This window comes from Lathamus discolor, chromosome 5 (genome assembly GCF_037157495.1).
Source record: "Lathamus discolor isolate bLatDis1 chromosome 5, bLatDis1.hap1, whole genome shotgun sequence".
Lineage (NCBI taxonomy): Eukaryota > Metazoa > Chordata > Aves > Psittaciformes > Psittacidae > Lathamus > Lathamus discolor.
Genome location: NC_088888.1, coordinates 114,242,777 through 114,264,694, shown reverse-complemented (window position 1 = coordinate 114,264,694; position 21,918 = coordinate 114,242,777). Strand labels below are relative to the sequence as shown.

General features: G+C 37.9%; 1 protein-coding gene across 9 annotated transcripts in view; it reads right to left on the bottom strand.

Moving 5' to 3' along the window:
* The window catches only part of EHBP1 (EH domain binding protein 1), a 229,754-nt gene that overhangs the window by 78,955 nt on the left and 128,881 nt on the right, over positions 1–21,918 (bottom strand). For all 9 annotated transcript variants that reach the window (XM_065682216.1, XM_065682213.1, XM_065682214.1 and 6 more), the window contains 2 exons: positions 2,880–3,058; positions 2,199–2,247 (listed from right to left, as the gene is read on the bottom strand). In XM_065682216.1, the coding sequence (XP_065538288.1) occupies positions 2,199–2,247; positions 2,880–3,058 (228 nt within the window). The remainder of the gene's footprint in view (positions 1–2,198; positions 2,248–2,879; positions 3,059–21,918) is intronic.

Below are 21,918 nucleotides of genomic sequence, written 5' to 3'. Positions count from 1 at the left end.
GGAATTTACAATACCTATATCCACACACATATTTACATTCAGGACACTAAGCCTATTCACCTATCTTCTGATGAAGTTCTTTTCTTTTCTCTTTTTTAATTTACTGACAAGCTGATTGACAGACATCAATTGGGATCCGTCAGCACAAGCACCACAGGCAGTATTCCAACCATTTCCCAACTATGTAACACACTGACATATTGGCCAAGATCAGATGTCACAGGTAAATACCCTTTTTTATTCAGCAACGGTGGCAGCATCAATTTGGCAAATGACCAGTGTGTCTTATAAAGAAGCTCCAGCGATATGCCTTTTGTAACAGTGCATTTCAATGTCCAATTATACACAGTAATTGCACTGAAATAGTTGTCTCTTAAGATTTCTTCTTTTTTTATTAAAATACAAAAAAGGTCATGCACTCCTAAAAGACGTACTCTTACGGGTTAACCTTTAATCTATGGTTTCCTTTCCAGGAGGGGGGTGGGCACGTAGCTGCTTCAGACAAAGAAAATTGTCCTGTTCACCCATAGATGTTATTTTAATTGGTTAGGAGGAATCATTGTCAAATGTGTTACATATCTGCATGGAATTTATAGGCAGCCATTGTTGCCAGTGCTGCATTCACTCCAACCAAGGGCACGCGGGGTTATCAGGCAGAACTGTGTGAGACCAGGAAATAAATCTGCAGGAAGCAACTGAGATACTCAATGTAGCTGTCAGGTGAAGGCTTGCAAAGTGATGAAAGAAAAAAGCTGCACAATAACAACAATCATTACTTCTTCAGTCCTGGGAACTATATCCTGTTAAGAGAGACAAGCTAAGAAGTTCACTGTTTGCCATCAGTTTCATAAAGAAGAGACGACTGATTGTACTGCTACCATTTTTAATTAATAATCTAGTATTTTTTATAATCTAGCTTAATTAGCATTCAACAAAACTTGAAGTACAAAACACATGTGGTCACAGAAAACACGGTGATGCCACTGATCATCTACTTAGGTCATCATAAAATACCATATTATTACGAAAAATATATTATTGGCCAAATCACTCATTAGATAACAGCAGCTCAGAGATCTTTCATTATTTGTAATACTTAAGTACTATTTTAAAGGCAATTAACTCCCTGGCTAGCACATTGAGTGTGCAGGCACCTTAAAATATAATTACCTTCAACACAAATGAATTTTAATAAAGCACTTTCAGAAATTTCACATATCTGCAATCTAATATTATTTAGTCATATTCGCTATATAATATTGAACCTAATTAATGTATATTTTTATACCTTCATCCCAATTAAATTTAGTGCTTTTAAAGCAGTATAAAAATAAAATCACAGCACTGAGAAGTCAGCTCCTTACAAATAATTTTCAGACAATCTTCAGGAACAATTTTATTATCAGTGACTCACATGAAAATTATAATTTCTGAACATGTCCCTAGGGCCCAACCAAGGCTTGTAACATGCCTAAAATAGAGAGCAGAAATAAAAAGTCTTCTGGTGATTCCCAAACCAAGTTCCCGCTTTTTCCAGACGAACTTTTTACACCTTTCATCACAAAAAGTACGAAGAGTGGTTTAAAGCACCCGCCCAGCACAATGCTATAAACTATTTTGCTAATATTTTGGTTTATTTACAAAGCATTGACTCAACGCTTTTTATCCTCAACTTTCCGCGCTGCGTACAGCACTTCACTCAGCTGGTGCAGCATTAAAGTAGGTGTAAAATGTCATCTTTAAATGTATAAAAATCACCATCAAAGCAACATCAAAGCACTGATGCACACAGACCCATTGAAGCAGCAGAAAGAGAAGTCTTGCATATGACAATCCAAGAGCAGCTATGCTTTTCATATTTTTAATTATGGGGCTGATTGGCAAAATCAGAGGAGTGATCACAGAAGGCTGGCCAGCCCTCTCCTCTGCTTTCACACGTAATGTAGGCCGTACAAATATTAAACTCTAATGCCAGCCTTGCACTTGTTGTGAATGTTAAAGACCATGACAAACTAGAGTCAATAATGCATCCGATTTGAACCGCAGGAGGTTGAATACCTTCTGTGAGCCGCAGTTATGACCTTACAAAACAACCGCACTTTCCCAAAATTAATAAAAACCTGCAGTGAAGCCAAAATTGAAGCTGTGTCTTTTTCCTTTTTCTTTTTTTTTTTTTTTTTTCCCCTGGCAGTTCTTACCTTTTTGTTGTTCTCTTTAATATCTTGAGGATTCAGGGACTTGTAGTCACTGAGGGGGAAAATGGCACAGTGGGTATGTACAGTATTTGATAAAAGCAGCAGTTTTAAAACAAACTGAATCTAAAAATTTGACATACAGTAATATCATACAGTAACCAGCAATTTCACAGCAATTCAATCAACAAAACTAATAGTGTGGAAAATTAAAGGAATAAATAAATAAATAAATAAATAAACACCGATTACATGTTTCATTGCCTGAAGCTTTCCATCTAAAAAAGAAGTTAAGGCAGGGACTAGAGGCTGGCCTTGACAACCAAATTTACCAGGAGGTAATCCGTCCTTGTCAGCGTACAAAGAGCTTATTCCTCTCATCTCATTTCAACACCAGCACAATTTTCATAATCATCCTGAAGTCAGTTCTTTGTATAAGATTAAGAAGAAGAGAAACAAATCACAGAGAGGGAAGAAACAATTGTTTACGCCACAAGACAGAACGAGGAGTCATAAAGTTTGAGCATTATAAATCTGTTTTCTTAGAAAGGATGGTCCCCTGCTTGAAAGAAAAGGGTGAAAACAGTTCAACACCTGAAACCAACAGCGATTTTATTTTTACGTAAACTTAAATGCTATATATTTCTATGACAGTTAGCTTATGCAGGCAAAAAGTACACAACTTACATTAGGTCTGGTCTAAAGTGATGTAATATTGCACAAAAGGATAAACCATTTCTCCACGATGTAGTAAAATTGGTGATTTTCACTCCCCTATAGTTTTTTGTAACTTCTTTGCACCACACAAGCAGTGACTGACTTGCATTTGGCTTTCTCCCCAACACAGGACTTGGTATTGGGCTTGGCTGGAAAAAAAAAAAAAAAGGGAGAAAAGAAAAAAGAAAAGAAGATAAAAGAATTTAATGGAAGACGAGAATTAACATTAATTGACCTAACTAGATGATCTGTATCCTTTGATGTGAGTTTAGGTCCTTCACAGCTGTCAGTTTACAATGACTGTAACTTGCAAAAGACACAAATCGCAAGTTATTACCTCCAGTTGTCGCCCTTGGCGCTTGTCTCCAAAGGATGTAGATACACAGGATTCCAGATCTACACAGGAGAACAGGCCAAGAATTGTACCCGTGGAAACACTGCGCTTAAATACTTAAGGCATAGTCCTGCACAGCCTGGGATACACACCCTTGAACAGATTTCCCAAAATGCAGCCATGGAAAAGCATCCCCACACGCCCTTTCGCATTTAATGAAGATAACACTGCGCCTGGATCAAAAGCCAGGCTTAGCAGAGTTTACCATGAGTTGCCATCTACCATTGAGGTGTGGGGATCAAAGTCTCTGTGCCTGTGACATGTGATTAATATATTCATCATTCGTCTCTTATAGGCTCCAGCATGAAGTTTTTGGCTGTGCTCTTCCTGTTTAAGGACACGATTGCATAAAGGTAATTGTGGCATGGTGTTTCTAATTGACCACTTCCAACCATACCCAAAGAGCTTCCTCTTCCAGGCTTTAGGTTTTCTACATGGAAAAGGAATTTCGGCCATAAATCCTTACCAGAGGGCATTTTCTAACAAGTATCATTATCTAACAACGACCATTTCCCAATAGGGTATTTTGATTCCTTTAGCTACATTTTTGTTAGCACAAGCCAAGAATTCGAATGGAATAAAACATTTGTCAAACTCAGCAGAAAACACACTAATTGCAGCTGATGTTTTCAAGAAATACACTCATTTCACCAGAAAAATACTGTCATTTAAAAAACTTCTTACATGTAATTAAACAGAATTTGACTGACATAAACCCAAAGTCTGAGTTACAGGGAAAGAACTGAGCCCACTTATTTTTTCAATGCAATATAATTAAAAGCATACATACAAAACAAACATGCTTTTTTAATGCACCTTATAGCTAAAGACTTCCCAAATTAAGATAAAAATAGAGCAAGCAATTTACTATATCAGAGCCACTTAAGTTGAACAAGTAAATCCTTTTGGTCATATTACCTATTTGTGAAAGACCAACAATGCCCCCGCTTGACTAAAGTATGTCAGTGTAAAGCAATTAGCTGCTAGCTACCAACTGATTTATGTTTTCACTGCTTCCGGGGAAGAAAATGTATAGAACCAGGAAAGTAATTTTTCATTTACCTTGACACTCAGCCCTAAGAAGCTGTTTTATAAACACACCTCCCTCATCATCAGATAGAAGCACTGCCAGCTCATTTAGAAAGTGCAAAATGTCTGCCTTGCTGAGATTTCTTTTTACCAGATCATTTGTATGAAATAACTAGTTAAAAAGTGTTTTGCCTTTTTTTTTCTATTTTTTCATCCTGTCAGCAATTCAAATCAGCATGAACAAATCTGTTAATGATGAGACAATAGCTCTGAATACACTGAATTAACATCTTAACAGGGATATATAAAATAGGGAACAAAAAGCAGCAATAAACAAACTTTCTCCACCATGCATTAGATTTTAATCAGAGAAATAAATACTGCTTTAGGAGCAGTCAGACAGTTACTCCAGATTCAGGGTGATGTAACTAACATTGGGTGTTTCTTCTGTTTTGTTTACAACTTTAAGCAAAACCCAGTAAGTAACCAGTGACCTCAAATTTAAGGTACTACTTTACTTATAATATATTTGCTATCCAAATTATATGTATGGAAATAACAGTGCTGGGAGAAAATAATTAAAACAGCACCATCAAGATGTGGAAAAAAGGTACTTCAGTAATTTTTTAAAACACAGAGCTACATCTTCAAACCATAGAGCACCACTTACCTGATGTATTAAATGATGACTATGAAGTCTTAATACTTGTTGCTGAAAGTCTCTATAGAACTGTTAAATGTTCCAGTCAGCACCTAAATACCTTCTGATTAACCCTGAAATGGCCATAGCCAATACTATCATTCAAATCCTTAATTGCACATCTAAAAAACTGAAGATGTAACTTTTATTTTAAAACTAAGTATTACAAAAGGACACCCAAGCCTATTAAATCAATACATTTAGCAGAATTTTGCATTCTATTTACAAATAACATTTTTTTAAAATCCAGATTATAATCCCTTGAAAATCTACTCTTCAGTTGGAGATTTTTCTATGTTTGCCCTTCCATTCACTGTAGATTTTCTGTAAGTATGCAGAATATGCAAGATTTTTGATGTGCATAACGTACTTACACAGTTTTCTCTAACTGATAAAGCAGAAATTATATACTGCTTTCATTCCAGACTTAGTCTTTTCCAAGTTTTCTGGAGAAAGGTGGAATTAATATCATGATAATATGCTTTTATTCACCACCTGAGTCAAAGCTTTCATTATTTAATGTATGATAAAAGCATTTAACTCAAGACACACTGGAAATGTATGAGTAATGCAGAAATGTGCATGAGCACCTGACATCCCTTCGGATGTCAAGTTAGTTTTGATTTTTTTATGTTAGTTTTTATTTTTTTTGTGAACCATCGTTATGAAAAACATTTTCTTTCCATACCTGTAGGTATTGGTTACAGGTTCAGAGCAAACCCAATTACTACCAAGTGCCTATTTCGAGCATGTGTTTCCACAAAAAGATTGGTGGGAACTCAGCATCTGAAAAGAAAATTTAATTATCTTTTCCTTACATAATTCTTTAAGCACTGACTACACAATTCTTCTACACCACATGGCAGTCATGACTTGGCTTTTTGAGTTAAAAAGCCAAAGTCCCTGAGAACTCATTTGGAAATGCCACTAAAAAGCATGAGATATCCACAACAGATTGCCAGATCTGCTCGCTGATCAACAGATGACTAAATCTCATCAACTGATTTTTATCCAGCTGTGGGTTAACTGTATGGCAAGTGCAGAGGTTCCAGAGCTGGTCCCTCACATGGTAGCTCAGATCTAGAGGCAGCATCATGTGGGTGGATTTATCAGCTGGAGTCAGCACCATCTTGTTTCACAGTCAACAGAAGTGCTGAAGTCTCTTTACTTTACTCTTCTTATTTACATGTTCTGGAAACTTAGTCAATACATTTAATAGTGTATAACAATTTTCCTCTTGGAAGATTATTCCATCAGACCATTACTCTATGATAACAAGAGGACAATAGCTTTAAATATTAGGCTGCATCTGTAAGTTTAAAAAAAAACTTAAGAATTATTATGCTGCTCTCAAATGTGGCACCAAGCGCATTGATGTTCACGAAGTGATGGTTGAGCTGCATCTGACACACAGAGGCTAACACTGAGGAGAAGAAAATCAAGACAGGAACTGATGATGTGAACATGGAGCTGTGAATCAAGCCCTTGTATGAGACCTGGGGAGCACCCAGAAGGAAGATCGTAGGGGCTCAGTCTGAGCAACTCGCAAGAGCTTGTTGACAGGTTGCATAGGGTACAGGATTTGAAGAGAGCAGAGGCAGTGTTGACAGATGGAAGAGAAAGATGCTGAGAGGAGTTAAGAAAAAAGAAGTATGTAACAGCTGTGGGAATCTTGACTGAAGACTTGTGTGGCTTGAGTTTTATATTAATGGACACAACTTGCCAAAGAGGAAAGGAGAGGACAACCTACGAATGGTAATGAACTGCAGGAGGAGAAGCCACTGAGATTGAGATAGAGCTTAAAGTCAGAACAGGGGAAACCTAGAAGCAGTCCATAAACAAGCTTTGTTTCTCAGGAAGCAAGTACAGGCAATGGTCTCTTACTTATTTGACTGGCAAAAAAAAAGGGATTTTCCCTTACCCCTATCAAAACTATAATGCTATCTAGGCTCACTGAACATTATGAAACCACTAACATGCAAGATAAAAGTAAGTGAAGGAACACACAACCAGGTGAGCCAAAATGTGTAGCTTGTGGCTGGATGCAGGAAAAGTTTGGGAAACAGCTGAACTGAGCATCTGAAAATGGTATAAAAATGCAGTAGAAACAAGACACCCTAATACATGTCAGTCAAATAGATAATATTACATCATTAAGATCTAGAATATTTAAAAAAAACCCACCACCACAAGGCTTTACTCATAGGAATTGCTCAGCCCAGGAGTATCCTAAATTGAATACGGCTCACTTGGTAAAATTTATGCCTTTGTCAAAGTCTGTACATGTCCAATGTGCATTCAATTTTGTTTATCCTGGGCTGTGGAAAAGGCAAGGCATAAGTCAAAATCTGATTTTTAACTGGGATCAGGACCAAAATAGAATATGGCAATCAAGTCTGCAAAGATAGACTAAAACTGCTTTCTGTGTTATTCCAAAGATGGAGAAAACATCCTTACGACCCAGCTGTGCTGAGATGTTCTTTACTTTGGGTAGTTAAGTATTTTTGAAGTAGCAGGTCACTATTAACATTATGACAGCTTCAGTGACACAACAAAATGTAAGAGGCACTACTCTCTGCTTCTGGTAAGGAAAGTGCACTTGCATGTATTATAAAATATACATTTCCCAGAAAGAAATGTTAGGAGTTTGGCCATCCTGTTATCCCGATACACAAACTTAGCAGTTTTGGAGTACACTCTTTAATTTTGTTGCTCCCTACTTGCATGGCATATGATTACACAAAATGTCTCTAGTCCTGTCTCGTACGTGTTACAGATTCACAGAATTTGTTTCCTACATATGATTAGCAACAAGTATGTAGATAATGTCCGGGTTTCTCCAGCATCAGACATCTTAAAACTCTGCCCTCCTCTCTCCTCCAGTTTTGCCTACAGCTAATGTGGATATGCAACAAAATACAAACTTTTATCTTAACAGCCTTAGGCATAAGCATTTAATTGCTTATCATTTTACAGGTTTAAAATTTCAGCACAAACCAGTCCATGTTCAAGCATAACCTTAACATTTAGACATCTGCCTGAGCTGACATGATGCTCTCATGTTTGAATCTGGCAAGGAGAGGAGGAAAGTGAAATCCCTGGGACATGCCTCAAGTTAGTTGTTGCTCAAGTAGGTGAAATGATTTCATTCTGAAATATTTCACGTTTTCAGTTGCCTGTTACATATTTTGTATGGTGGCCATGAGGCTGGAAAGAGCTTTTCCAAACTGCCTGAGAAAAGAAAGGAAAGCATCTAGAGTATGTACATGCTACCTAATGTAGCAGGATATGGAACAAATACAACTTTCTAGAGAAGAAGAACAACAGAGCCTCTCAATCTGGAAGAAAAAAGCAAGCAATCAAAGCCACCTGGATATTCTGCTCTCCTCAACAGTTTTCCAAATCATGCCCATTTGCAAAAGGCACTCATTCGCTTGTGCTACTGTGGAACAGGAAAATTTCTTGCAAGGTTTAAGCCACCCTGATTTGATTCTGAAAATAACTGGGGCGGGGGGGAGGTAGTGCTTTCAATATGTTTTCGCTTTGTTAGCTGCAGGAGGACAGACAATGTGGTCCCACATCTCACTGTATGATGCTGTGTTTAATATACTGAATACTTCGGACCCAAGGGAGAGCTGATGAAGATAACACCTGCAATCAAGACCATATTACGGTATTCCCTCTCTTAAACAGCCACAGCTTCCTATTGTTTGCCAGTCTCCCTCATTGACTCACACCTAAACTTATACAGTTTGTGCTGTACATAGCTGAATCATATACACAATGCCTGTCTTTCAACATCCTGTCACTTCTGGTCCCAGCGTTTAAGGTTTAGCAAGTACCTCATGCTTGAGTTAGTTTCATCCACGTCACTTTTACTTGTCCGACCCCACAAACAAACACGACAATGGGATTTTTTATTCTGATCATCACTTCCCATTTCTTCTCATACTCCAATCTCACAGCTCAAGGCAAAAAGTTGTTGCTTCTTATTTATTACCATTAACATACAGTGTAAGGAACTCAGCTTCATTTAAGCAGTATGATGCAAATGCTGCATCGAACACAGCATTTCAACTTGCTTCTGATCTCTGGCATGATAGTCTTCACACGGTATTAGGGCACCCTGTGATGGGTGAATGAATATGTTGACACAAGAGACTCACAACTGGTATTTTACAAAGAAGGAAACAGTCTGAATAGAGTATCTTGATTGAGTCAGTAAAGTGAACAGACTATCACAAGAACTCAAGGACAATACCTACTGTGAATTTGATGTACGCATCCACAGCATCCCACCAAAGCACTCCTCCTGACTTGAGGGGCAGGTGACAGCACTCAGAATAACCAAAAACCAACTCTTAGACTTAGACAAGTTAAGATGAAGCCTAAGACCTGGCCATCCCCGACACAGGAACACATCATTCATAGGCTCAAACATTGCAGTTTGCTCAGTGTCACACACCAGTTCTGTGTTGTGAGCTCTGCCCAGGCTCTGTAGCATTCTCCCGACACAACAAAGAGATCATGCAGTATTAAACACCATCCAATTCCTACGAAAACATAAAATGGCAGCCCAGCAGACAGCTGCCTCTTCTATTACAGGGTCTGGTTACTTTTGCTCCAAGCACTGAGGAAGTGGTCCAGCAGAAAATCATGGTATGTAGTCATACAATTGCAATGTGTACAAGTACACAACCTGCAGGCACACAGCGCACAAAGGTGGGAGAGGTTACAGTAACAGCAGCTACCTTAAACCTTGCAATTCAGAACTGCTAAGTACTTCATTTCATAATTTTTGTAATTACCTGGTAGCCTCTTTTCAGCTTTTACTTTGTCTAGAAATTAAGTAACTTTTTCTTACCATAGTCTTTTAGGGTTTCAGTTTGGTTTTTGTTGTTGGGGATTAAAAGGATAAAAACCCCCAAGTATTTCGGAACTGAACTCAACCTTCAGAACCACAAGCCACAACATGCCAACTACGGGACAATTTCCTCACTTGGGCAACAGGACATGGAGCCTTGTCTGCTCCTGGGAATCAATTAAGAACCAGACAGACTGCTTATTTCAAGATGACTACCTTCCCCTGTGGATGTTCTTAAAAGAGAATAACAGTCCTGCACAGGAGCGAGGGTAGCTACTTCACCAGGTTGAGAAGCCCTCCATTGATTAGCTAATGGCAAGGAGAAACTATGTTAATTAGCTTGTAAGGAAGAAACAAATCTGAGACAACATAATGAATTGGCTACTTAGTGCAAATAATTTCACCTGATGGTCAGTATAGTCATGAAAAAAGTCATAGTGAGCTCCTTCTCAGATTCAACTATTATAAAAGGATTGGCTGAGGCTCGTCTACCTTCTCTTCCCCAAGGTCGCATAATCTTTGTCTTGAACAACATGTTTTCAATTATAAAAAACAGGAAAAGGTATATAATTCATACCATTAAGTGGAATTGAACGCTGAGCTCATTCTCTGATGATTGCATGTATTTGTAATGTAACAGTATGAACAGGTCACACGCAGGGATGGGGCCTCATTTTTCTGCTCTCAGAAGAGGAGCAATTTCCTTGTGTCCACCTTCCTTTCTCCAGCTGCCCCAGTGCCACATGGGCTGAAGTCTCTGCTCCTGTATAATCTGTGCTGGAAGCCCAGATGAGCTACCAGGATGCTGCTGGTTCACAATCCCTGGCTTTCTGCCATGATGGGAACGTTCAGGGTTTTGGGCAGGTTGCCAGAATTAAGCAACTTAAACCACAGATGAGGAATAGCAATTTTCAAAGCTTTTAACTTTGTTAAAAGTGAACTGAACTAGCAAAACGCACCTCCCTGGGCCCAAGGCTATCTCTGCCACATTTCAAAGGCCTGCAGCAAACAATGGAAGTGTTAGAGCTTGTCAGAAAAGGTCACAAGAATCTCTTCTAAGAGAAAGCACAAGGCAAACTAAAAATGAGAGTCGCTGCCAATTCTTTCTAAACACAGTGAACTTTCTTGCAGGAATTGCTTTTGACATTAGCCATTAAACAGACTCGAGTTATTCTCCCACTCTTCTGAACATTTCAACAGACGTTGTTTTTTCAGGCAAGCTTCTGATGATCTATCATTAAGGTGATATTGCACCACAGAACTTGATAGATACCTATTTTGTAAATCTACTGCATCATCTATATTAATGCGCAGCCATAGGCAAATTTACGGAAGAGGTGGTCTTTGCTGAAATGGGAAATCTTTGTTTTAAATACTTTAAATACTTGAGAACACAACGCAGGTGCCAGATTTGTGCTGGTATTGCACTAAGAAAGGAAAATAATTTCTGTGTGTGGAGGGGCTTAGAGCACTCAGTATTTTTAAGCCTAGCATTGATGACACAGGACCTGATGCGGTGCCACTGAAGGCCAGAATACACCTCTTAACTGAGGATGCAAATAAAATAAACATACTAGTTTTAGCCCTGCTAAACTACTGCATCAGCTGCACCAACTACACAAACAACCACAACAGTGGTGATTAATACAAATATTGCTTCTCTACTTAGTGGTAAAGAAGAAGCTACCCACAGATGATGGGGAGACATCTGAAATGCTTAATGTGTTTCTTTTTTCTTCATCTGCCTTTATTCTGGCAAGTCAGATGCAAGCTGGAGACTAGCATTACTAGTATCAGACACAAAAAAGGTCAGATTTCAGCCAGGTGTGAAAACAGCTTAGATAAGCCAGATGCTTTCAGATCAGCTGAACACATCTAATGTAATCATAGGGTACTGGAAGAACCAATATGAAACAACACCTGAAATTAACAGTCAGTTTGAAAACTTGACAATAGATGAGATATTAGAGGAGCAGGCAAAATCTACATTCCTTTCCAGTCCTTAAAAGCATAAAAAAAAGACAAAGAGGAAGAATGCAGACAAGATAACAAAAAAGAGGTGAGACAAATAATTAAGTTGCTTCTTAGAACGTGAAAGTTAAAATGAGACAAGCAACAAACATTAATCTGTTATCAACAAGTCATAACAAACAGTCCAAGTTCCTTCTATAAGAGGTAAGCAGGCAAGGGAAGGGAGAAGTAGCAGATAAAATTATGATTGCAGTTAAGTTCTTTTCCTTGTCTCTCAAGATCATGAATCTGGGATGGACACCAAATGCACTAGAAGAACACTGATCATATGAAAAAAGTTCTGAAGAAACCAGGGTGAAATTCAATAGGTACAAGTGCAACATAGGAAGGAGCAATCATTTACATAAATGCAGGATGAGGAAGAACTGGTTAGGTAACAGTTCTTCACAAAAGGATGTGGGGGAAACAGTCTATTCAAGCCGAACATAAGTCAACAACATCAGGTTGTTGTGAAAAAGACAAACATCATACTGAGATGTACAGACAGGAAAAAAGCTTGCAAGACATGTACTGCCTCTCCCACTCCAGCCAGCATCAAAACAGCCGCAGTAGAAATTTTATGTTCAGTTTTCCTTGATGCAGATTATAAGGAAGATGAGCCTAAAGAAAGATTAGGAATCAGGTGATCTTTTGAGATGTGTTTCAGACCTGCCTTCTCCATGTTTCTTAACTTCAAGTCCTACAGGGAAAGGACACAGCTGGCACAAACTGCTGCCACCAATAAGGAGGAGCCTGGCAAAGCTCCCCTCCACCGTCTGACAGCAGGGGAAGCAAGCTGGAAACCCCCCACTTCCCACCAAGCAACACCTCACACTGGCCCCTCAGTTCTCACCAAAAAAACTGCAACCAAAACCCCCCAAACAAACCAACCCCCACAAAGTCCCCATTTAAAAATTGAGCCTGCGGTGGTGTCCTTACATTGTTTGTTCCATAAGCAACTCACACACTGATTCTCTTGTGCTAATCAGATTCCCTCACAAAGCACAGCGTATTTTTGACTTTTTCCTGACAAACAGCTATCTGAATACAGAGAAAGTTCAATAACTACCAACACATCTCTTCAAATGAATAATTGTACAGAGTATATATTTTCTCTTTTAGTTTTCAGGAGACTGGCTGTCACAGAATCAGCGAGGTTAGAGAAAAGACCTTTAAGATCACCAAGTCCAACTGTTACCCCAGGACTGCCAAGAAGTATAACCACTCCATCCGCTTCTCAAGAACACCAGCAGAGAGGAAGGGTCTCTCCATTCAGCACATCTCCACAGAAAGTCAAAAAGCCACTTGAAACATGCAGGATACATTAAGAAAGGTTATTTCATCTGCAAGGTGAGAGTTCTGGTCAAACCCAGGACAACAGTCAGAAAAGAAACCACCTGATTACAGATGGGTAAAATTAGGTACCGGGGCAAGCAGTGAGATGTAAGCAACACCGGTAACCAAAATAGCTGGATTCAGCGTTCAGTCACAGCAGAGATGTCACAAGCAGAGCGAACTGGGAAACAACAACTACTTCAGGGGTTTTCTTTGTCTTTTTCTTTCTTTCCTTTTCTCTCTTTTTTTAAAAGAAAAACCAAGGTAATTAATGAAAAATTCTTCTTTATCGGCAATATTTCACTCACAGATACCATTTATAAACAACGTAGAAATCCAAGAAGTACTATTAAGTAAATTAAGCAAGTGAAAAATTAGGGAATGGCAGACTTATTTTAGTTGCCCTAAGGAATAAGCATTATTTAAGCGGTGTGAAGGCAGATTGCTATCTTTACCTGATTGAATAGTACCTTATTACGTGAATAGCCCCTATGGAATAACAGGCACTACTCAAAGATTCAATAGCTTAATGAACGTAAGACTGGCACAATCTGGAGCTTAATTTGCATGCAGTTTGAATATTTTCGCTTTATTACTTTCATTTCAAAATAAAAATACGTGTAAAAGTAAGAGCAATTCAAGTGCCACTTGGCTTAACGTATATTTTTCCAGGAATTCTTACATTACCCAAATTTGTTAATTGCTGGGACTTGTGTAGCTAAAAGGAGAAATGCATGTTAAATGAAAATATCCTTTTTGTTTTATAATATGTAATTAACACAAGCTTGTCTAGCTTCAACACCGGCAAATCTATCCTCTTGAAAAGCACACACATAATTTTCATGCTACAAATTAAATTTGGTGTGGTTATGCTTTTAGCACTCAACAAGTAAAAGCTTGTAAATGAAAAGCTGAAGCATAAAGGTATGGCAAGTCTCATTTAAGAAAGCAAAATCTTCACGAAAGAGGAATTGTCTCCTGCAGAAGTCAAAAAAAGCTCTAGTAATTAAATACTGCTTTTGATTAACATTTTACGCTACATGTTTATTTTCAAAGTCCTTATTTAAGCAGATCGTGATATAGAACTAATCAAATCACTGTACTTCGTTCCCTTATGATGCCTGGCTAATAACCACACAACAGTTGGAAACTGTCAAAATATTTTACAGCTCAATTGTAATTACCATCCAAGTCTAAGCATGCAGTAATTGGGCGTTAGCCATGTTCTAGGGGTGTTACAGCAACACACAGCAGTCAGTTCTTGTGTTTGGTTTTTTTTACACATGTAAAACCCTGAATGATCCCCAGGACCTACTTCATAACATTTTGAATTAAATATGAGCATGTTGTTCACAGAGATAGCTTTCTTTTTACTGGATACACTATTTATTTGCATCAAACATTTAAAAAATAAGTTTAACATTTGGAAAAACAGAATTTGTTCAGCAGCTTTTTTTCCTGGTTAAAAACCCCCAAGGTAAAAATATATCGTCAGATACCTAAATAATGAAACATTTTGAGAAAAACAGTACACGGCCAGTATCGTAATATTATCTCAGCTTTGAGACAAACTGATGATTCTGTTTTCAAGGAACAAATTCTGCAGATTGTAAAAAGAGAAAATATCCCAAGATGCTGAGAGAGAAAAAAACAGTACTGCTACTATATGGCAACACAAGGAACCTGAAAAGGTTTTTAGCATGTACTATTCTATATGTAATACACGTAATAGTCATGAGTATTGTATACAGATGACAGCCCAATAGGTTTTCCTGAAGAGACAACTCTGCAGGGGCTTCTGATTGTTTAGAGTTGGTATTTCCAAGGCAGTATCAGAGATACGGATTTATGATTCACTGGTCTTTCAACACTATTTAAATCATTAATCCATGCATTGACTGTCACTGACTCCACAGTGACAAGACAGACAACATCACTGTCCGATGGATTAAAATCCTTAAGAGACATTACGCCTTTGAGCTGATAGGTTATAAATGGAAGGAAGTGTTACATTTTAAGTGGCTTCTGTACTTAATTTACATGGTTGGCTTAAATAAAATTAAGCACTCCTGAAAGAAAGGCTCTCAACTGGTTCCAAGATGATGCAATGATTAACATGCTTCTGGTGTGAGCTGTTCATGATTCCAAATATTCATCTGCAGGATAGACTAGGAAACACCTAGATGGAAAGACTGCACAAGAAGACTTCACTCTTCCAACCAGCAGTACAAGTGCTATTAGAAGGGGCTGTAGGGGAAGGCAGAGATCACGCTCCCTTCGGCTGGGGGATGAAAAGAGAGATATCGGAGAACCCCAAGGAGCTAAGGGAGGAAAAATTTCAGCCAGCACAAATACAGAAAACTCAGGCTCAAACCTCATACATCATTTTTAACAAGTCTGATCACGTTCAGGTGTTGTAACGTGTAGAGCACTTATCATTCACACATCTCCGTCTCCTGCAATACTTTTCACTGCACAAGCACCTCGGGATAGGTGGAGGAGGGAAAAGAAGGGAGCCTTTATTCCTACACAGGAATTTCCATGCTTTGGGAAGTGTAAATTAGAGCCTTACTACTAGTCTGACAGTAACTTTGCTAATAAATGTGTAGCAACATATCTAATTGCATAATGAGAGATTAAATGATTATGACAACCTTTGAAATGGCGAGAATAAAGAGAAGAGAAAGTGTATGTAAGGGAGAGCTCTGGTGACACAGAAAACTAGCTGTAATTTCTAAACTTTGATAAATGCATAAAAGCCAATTTTATACTTTGTTGATACCATTTATACCTTGTTGATACCACTGTAAATAAGCTTCCCGTGGAATCTACAAAGATTGTTTTGAGTATTGGTTCCAAGTTAGATGAGCTTCTAAAAATTGCTTAATGGTGCAGGATCTGTCATCTTAGGGTTTGCCGACTGCTAGGCAACACTTTGCAGCAGAACATGACCCAGGACATGACTAGGAAACAAGTACAGTGACATCACTTGACTAAATGACCTTTAAAGCCGCACAAGACAAAAGTTCAAAGGGCAGTTTTGCTCACAGTCACAGTAAAATTCTAAGACTACGCAAATAGATTTTCATTCTCTAGTGGCAGAATGAGGAGTTGATAAATACATAGTGTGCATGCTCCTTTAGTCATAGCGTATTTTATCAATGAGTTATATTCATGTAAGTTTGGGGTTTTTTATTAACTTAAATACTCAAAAGACATTTTACAATGATTTTTATTATCTCCTATTTATAAAACCTTGGCAGTGTTGCTGCTACTGTTTCATAGCTTCTCAGTCTCTGTAAGGCTGTAGAGGGTAAGAGGAGGGCCCTGGACTATCAAAAGAGGAGTCTAGGTAGGCAAGATCAGCCTCCAAGACCTCTTCTGCAGCTGGTAGACATGTTGTTTAGAAGACTCTTCAGAGAAGTCTGACCTGGATGCTTGACACTGGCCTTAGGGGGTGCTATCACTGCCCACACATTACGGAAAACTCCAGAGATCTCTTACATCCTAAATCAGACATGAGCAATACTCTTGTAACTAACTTCACTACAAAAAGAGGTCAAAAGGTACATTCTCACAGAATCTAAACCCACAACTCATAGCCAAACCTACCAACCAGTTTTTAAAAGAATCCTCTAACTCGAAAAGCACAAAACAGAAACGAGGCCTGCCTTTTACTCCAGTTTTACTCAACAAATGTTTCTTCCAAAACAAGAAGGAAACATTCTTCCTAAAAAGATGAAACTACTCTGAAGCAAACTACTTAACGTCTTGCACATTGTATGAGTTCTCAGACTCTTTAAATACTTGCAAAACAAGACAGATTGTGTTTTTAAATCAACTAATCGTATGCCCAAGAAGATGAGAAATGGAAGAACACTTCAGAAACTTGGAAGCTCTCACTGGAAGTCTCTTCTGGTTATTCCCTATTACTCATACCTATGTCACATTTTGGTTTGAGATTTGACAACAAGAGTAAATAATAAATATGTAAATATAAAAAGATAAATTGCAAAGTTGTAAATATAAAAGATAAATATTGTGCTGACATAAACTGTAGTTTTAGTAGGCAAAAATCAAAATGTGCTTTTTGTAAAACCCTGATATTGTTGCTAGAAATAAATGTATGAACAGTTAAATGCATTTGCAGAGAAAGCTCTTTCTCTGGAGACCCCCCAAAAGCATTTCCTCCCCCTTTTTTAAAATAAGAATGGTAATATTCCATTATCATTTTAAGCACAATAGACGGGTTGTCATTACAGTTACAAGAATTTCAGCATTGAAACAATATTTGGCTTTCTACAGTTTTATACGTAAGCCTATTGACTGGGTTTTGGTCTACACACCCATGCCTCAAAACAAAGGATGAAGTCACATGATGTTACTGAGTCATTGCTGCCAATGAAAACCATGACAAACTACTTACCAATAGTACAGAGTGCCATATGGGCACTTTAGAAATGCATCAATTCTTCAGCATTACTTTAAAGTGATAAAACGAAATCTTTTCATGGAGTTCTTGAGAGCCCTTTGGCAACTTTATGAAAACAGGTTACACTGTTATTGAATATGGTTGAGTAATTAAACAGATTCTAGGACTAAACACTTTAATCATGCTCTGCTAAACCATCTGTATCAAATTACTATTTTAATTCACTTTTTAGAAAGTTTGTGTGCATGTAATAGAAGTATATTTGTTATAAAGGTATACATATAACATATATACCTTTCTATGTAATAAATATAGTAAGATATGTTTGTATATAACTATATAATCACACAAATAAAATACACAGATACATTGTGTGTGTCTCTAAATATATGTAAAAAACAACTAAGGTCACTTAAAATAACAGGAACACATTCTATCTGTTTTGTAAGTGAAAAATTACTTTAATTGCACTCCAGGATAAAATACAAGGCAGCTAATTAGAACAAAAATGAAGAATACAAAAATATAACACTATTTTATTTATAAGTATTTCAAATGGTGTAACATTTTAGGATACTTTTAAAGCCTGATTGGCTGAATTGGATTTTAAGGATCTATTTGCCCTGAAGGAAGCCAGGAAACATTACCCTTGCAAGTCTTCTTGCAAGATTACAGCTCCTCGTCTCTGGAGTGTTGATGAAGAGAGGGAGAATGGAGATTTGGGCTGGCACACCAAAGAAAAAGTGACTGTGCTCTTACTTGTGGATCGCCCTTTAAGGATTCTAAAGACAACTAAGGAACTAGAAACTGTTTTAACCTGCCTCAGTTCATAATCATGGAATGCTGGATGAAAAGATTTCACTGCCCAGGAACCTAAGGAGCAACTAAAGGACTTCAGATTCTTGTGGCCTTCAGTGGACTCTGCCTTAAGTCTCATAAACTACAAAAAGCCAGATGTATAATAGTCATCATCAAAACATATTTCTAAGCTTTTGCTGTTGTGAATATGACAGCCTTTCACACAACTGTGCATGCACAATAAATGCCAGTAGTTATTTACACATTGGTGAGCTTCGTCTGTCCCTACAGTGACTGCACAGGGAAATAAAGGCTACTTTCTTACAATGACAGTAGGCAGAACACACTCAAATGGCAGTTATGTGCTCTTGGTGCTAAAGATGCCAAGGCATGTATATAAAGTTGTTACTTGTCCCAAAAATTAAACATCACAGCATCTTCACTAAGGTAACAAAATACTAATGAAGCCTCCAGCACCTAGAGCTGCATTCTTCAAAATATTCAGTTCTAGATGCCAACTTTCCTTTTTGCTCGTATCTGTTGAAAGACTCCTTTTCTGGGGATGGAAGATGTGTTACAACAATGAAGCGTACAGTGTCATCAACCAGTGGGTAACCCACAGCTCGCCTCATCAAGTTCTGCTCTAAAGGAGTATAGGAAGAGGCGGGATAAGCTGCATTAGAAGATGTTTCACCTTGCTACATCCTCTGAATCCAAATGATTTTTCTACCGAGAGAGACTGCCCTCTCAACAATATAGCTCTCTTTAAACTGTAATGCAGGCATTTAAACAGCGTGTGTTTAATCAAGCTCTAAATATTACAGTTGAACTTCTAATATAGTAACCTCACCAATATTTTTTCATAACATTTACATGATTTCCTTAATTACTTCAGTTTCTAGCTAGCTCCTTTAAAGCCCTTTCACTGTGCTACTGCATAGGATTTCATTCACACTTTAAAATCTTTTTCCATGCATGCTTTTCAAAACTGATTTATTTGAATTATACATATGAACTATTTTTAAAATCTGTGCATTATTCATTATTAAGAACTATGAAGTATCATTTAGGGATTAACCCATCTATCTACTAAATTGCAAAACAGCTCTTTTCAATAAGGAAACTAATTGAGTTTCAAAGAACTGGTTGTATTTTAAAGAGGTAACCGAATACTTTTCTATGAAGTACAAAAATGTTTCTCTAAATCTCCCAAGAAAAATGCATTTCTTCTTTATTAAGATGAAAACAAATTCAGGTACATGAAGTATAAAACTACTAAAGATACGTCAAAAAAATGTTCTTGCTTTAAATATGTTTTCAACCTTTTTCTTCTCTTTTCTGTCACAGCTTGTATATAGAGTGCTTGCACTACACACATTTGAGATTCACCTATACGCCTCTGCATAGGATAAATATTAGCAGGATCTGGATTTTGTATTCACAGGACTAGTTCGCCAGAGAAACAGCATCACCTTTCCCCTATATTCCATTCAAGGACTTTCGAACAACTCACAAAAAATGTGAATCTAAAATATTTTACATCACACAAACCCCTCAGATAGCTCATACAGTGGCAGTCACAGAGAACAGACAGTTCTTCTGAAAGAGTGGGGAAAAACCTGCCTAAAAAGAGGCAGCAAGTCAAAAAACATGTATGCAGCTTGACTTCAATGAAAACTGGGATCACTCAGTTCCTCTGGATTGTTTGCTATTTATTTTCTTTTCTTTTATTCCGTTGATTTTTTAGGAAATTACTGTGGTTTTCCCTCCATTTTTTGTCACCACAGACACTCCCTTTAGGCAACTGTGCATCAACAATCCTCCCACGTTCAAAGTCGGCTACATCTGTTGCTCTTTCCCATTGTTGAAAATTCCTGCCTTAATCCTATTTGACTTTATTCATGCAAAGGTCATCCTGAATTCAACAAATGGAGGAGCGATAGCAAGCACGCTGTTGAACATGGCTAAAAAATGCTGTTGTAGAACATGCAGCTAGTGTGCCAGCACTATCTTAGAAGTACTTGGTTTATTATGCAGCTTCTAGTCCTCATAGCTGTGTTGCAATATGAATTGACAACATATTTCTTCCAGCAACTCAGGAATACAACAATTTCCTTCCAACTGGCTTGATTCTTTCTCCTTAAAAGGATTTGCACTTAACCTGTATTTGCTAGTGAGTACGCGTACATCATACATATATAATATTTGACTATTCCACGTGCCTTAGGGCTATTTGACTATACCACATGCCTTCTGGCATATACGGCTTCCTTGTTTCTCATGGTTTTTACTTTTCAGTAAATTTAGCTTCACAAATCTATTTAATTAACCAGCCCATCTAAAACTAATGGTGATTACTGTTTTAAACAAATGAGGCAGAATTCTGCCCAAAAACACTTTTACAAAGCAGGGTAGAACAGCTAATACGAACACCTCATTATAGGGCCATCACCGTACTGTAGATGTGCTCACAGAAGCCAACTATTTTGGTTTGAGACTCATTTTTCTTCCCCAGCAACAACAACAAAGCAGCATAAAAGCATTCTGGCTCAGACCTATGATTTATTCCTACGCTTAAGAATCTGACCCAAACCAAAGAAAGATTAGCAGGAACAGTGAATTAGTAAGCAAACCAAAGTTAACTATCAGACTGATTTATGAAGGGAAGATAATTATTTTTGTAATATCTCCATAACTCATCATGACAGAAGCAAAGGAATATTTATTCATGCACGCTTATTTCCAATTTGAGGTGCTTGCCAACCATGATGAACCAAACCCACCCTTCAGGCAAGTAGAGAAACAGGCTATTGTTAGTCTCCTTCCTTCACAGAGAGCTTCACTGAGGGCTGCAGACAGCAGAGAGTGCACCCAAGACTTTAACTATCTAAACCAGCCCCACAATAAAGCTCCATGCAATAGCTGGAAGTTAAACCCTACAATAACATCAATTTATTCAAATTGTGCTTAGCTCCTCATTAGATGCAAGTGAACACTGGAAAGAATAAAGTTTTCAATTTGAAAGCTGTCCAGTACTCTGCTTGTATGGCTCTTGTTAAGGAGCTTGATAATAAGGTGTAAAAACTCTAGAGAAAAAGGACAGGTTTTATCAGGTTTTTGTTGTGAAGGTTTTGAGGATTTTTGTTTTGATGGTAGTTTAAAAAAAGGTCTCATGAGAGGAGAAGTGTTCCTTCTTTCTTCTACCTTTTAAAGAGCAAAGCTTGAACTAAACAGTAATAGTCTGTGAAGCCAAGCATGCGAATCAAAGCCCTCCACGTCCTTTGAAAAGGTTAACACGAATGGCAGGAAGGTGGTTATCCTCCAGTACCTGTGCCAGAAGCCCACAGCCCCGCACTGTCTGCCTGCCTCCTCACAGCCTCCTTCCGCTGTAGGAGTGAAGGTAAATAACTTAAAGGAAATAAAATAAAAGACCCTCACCAGGGACAC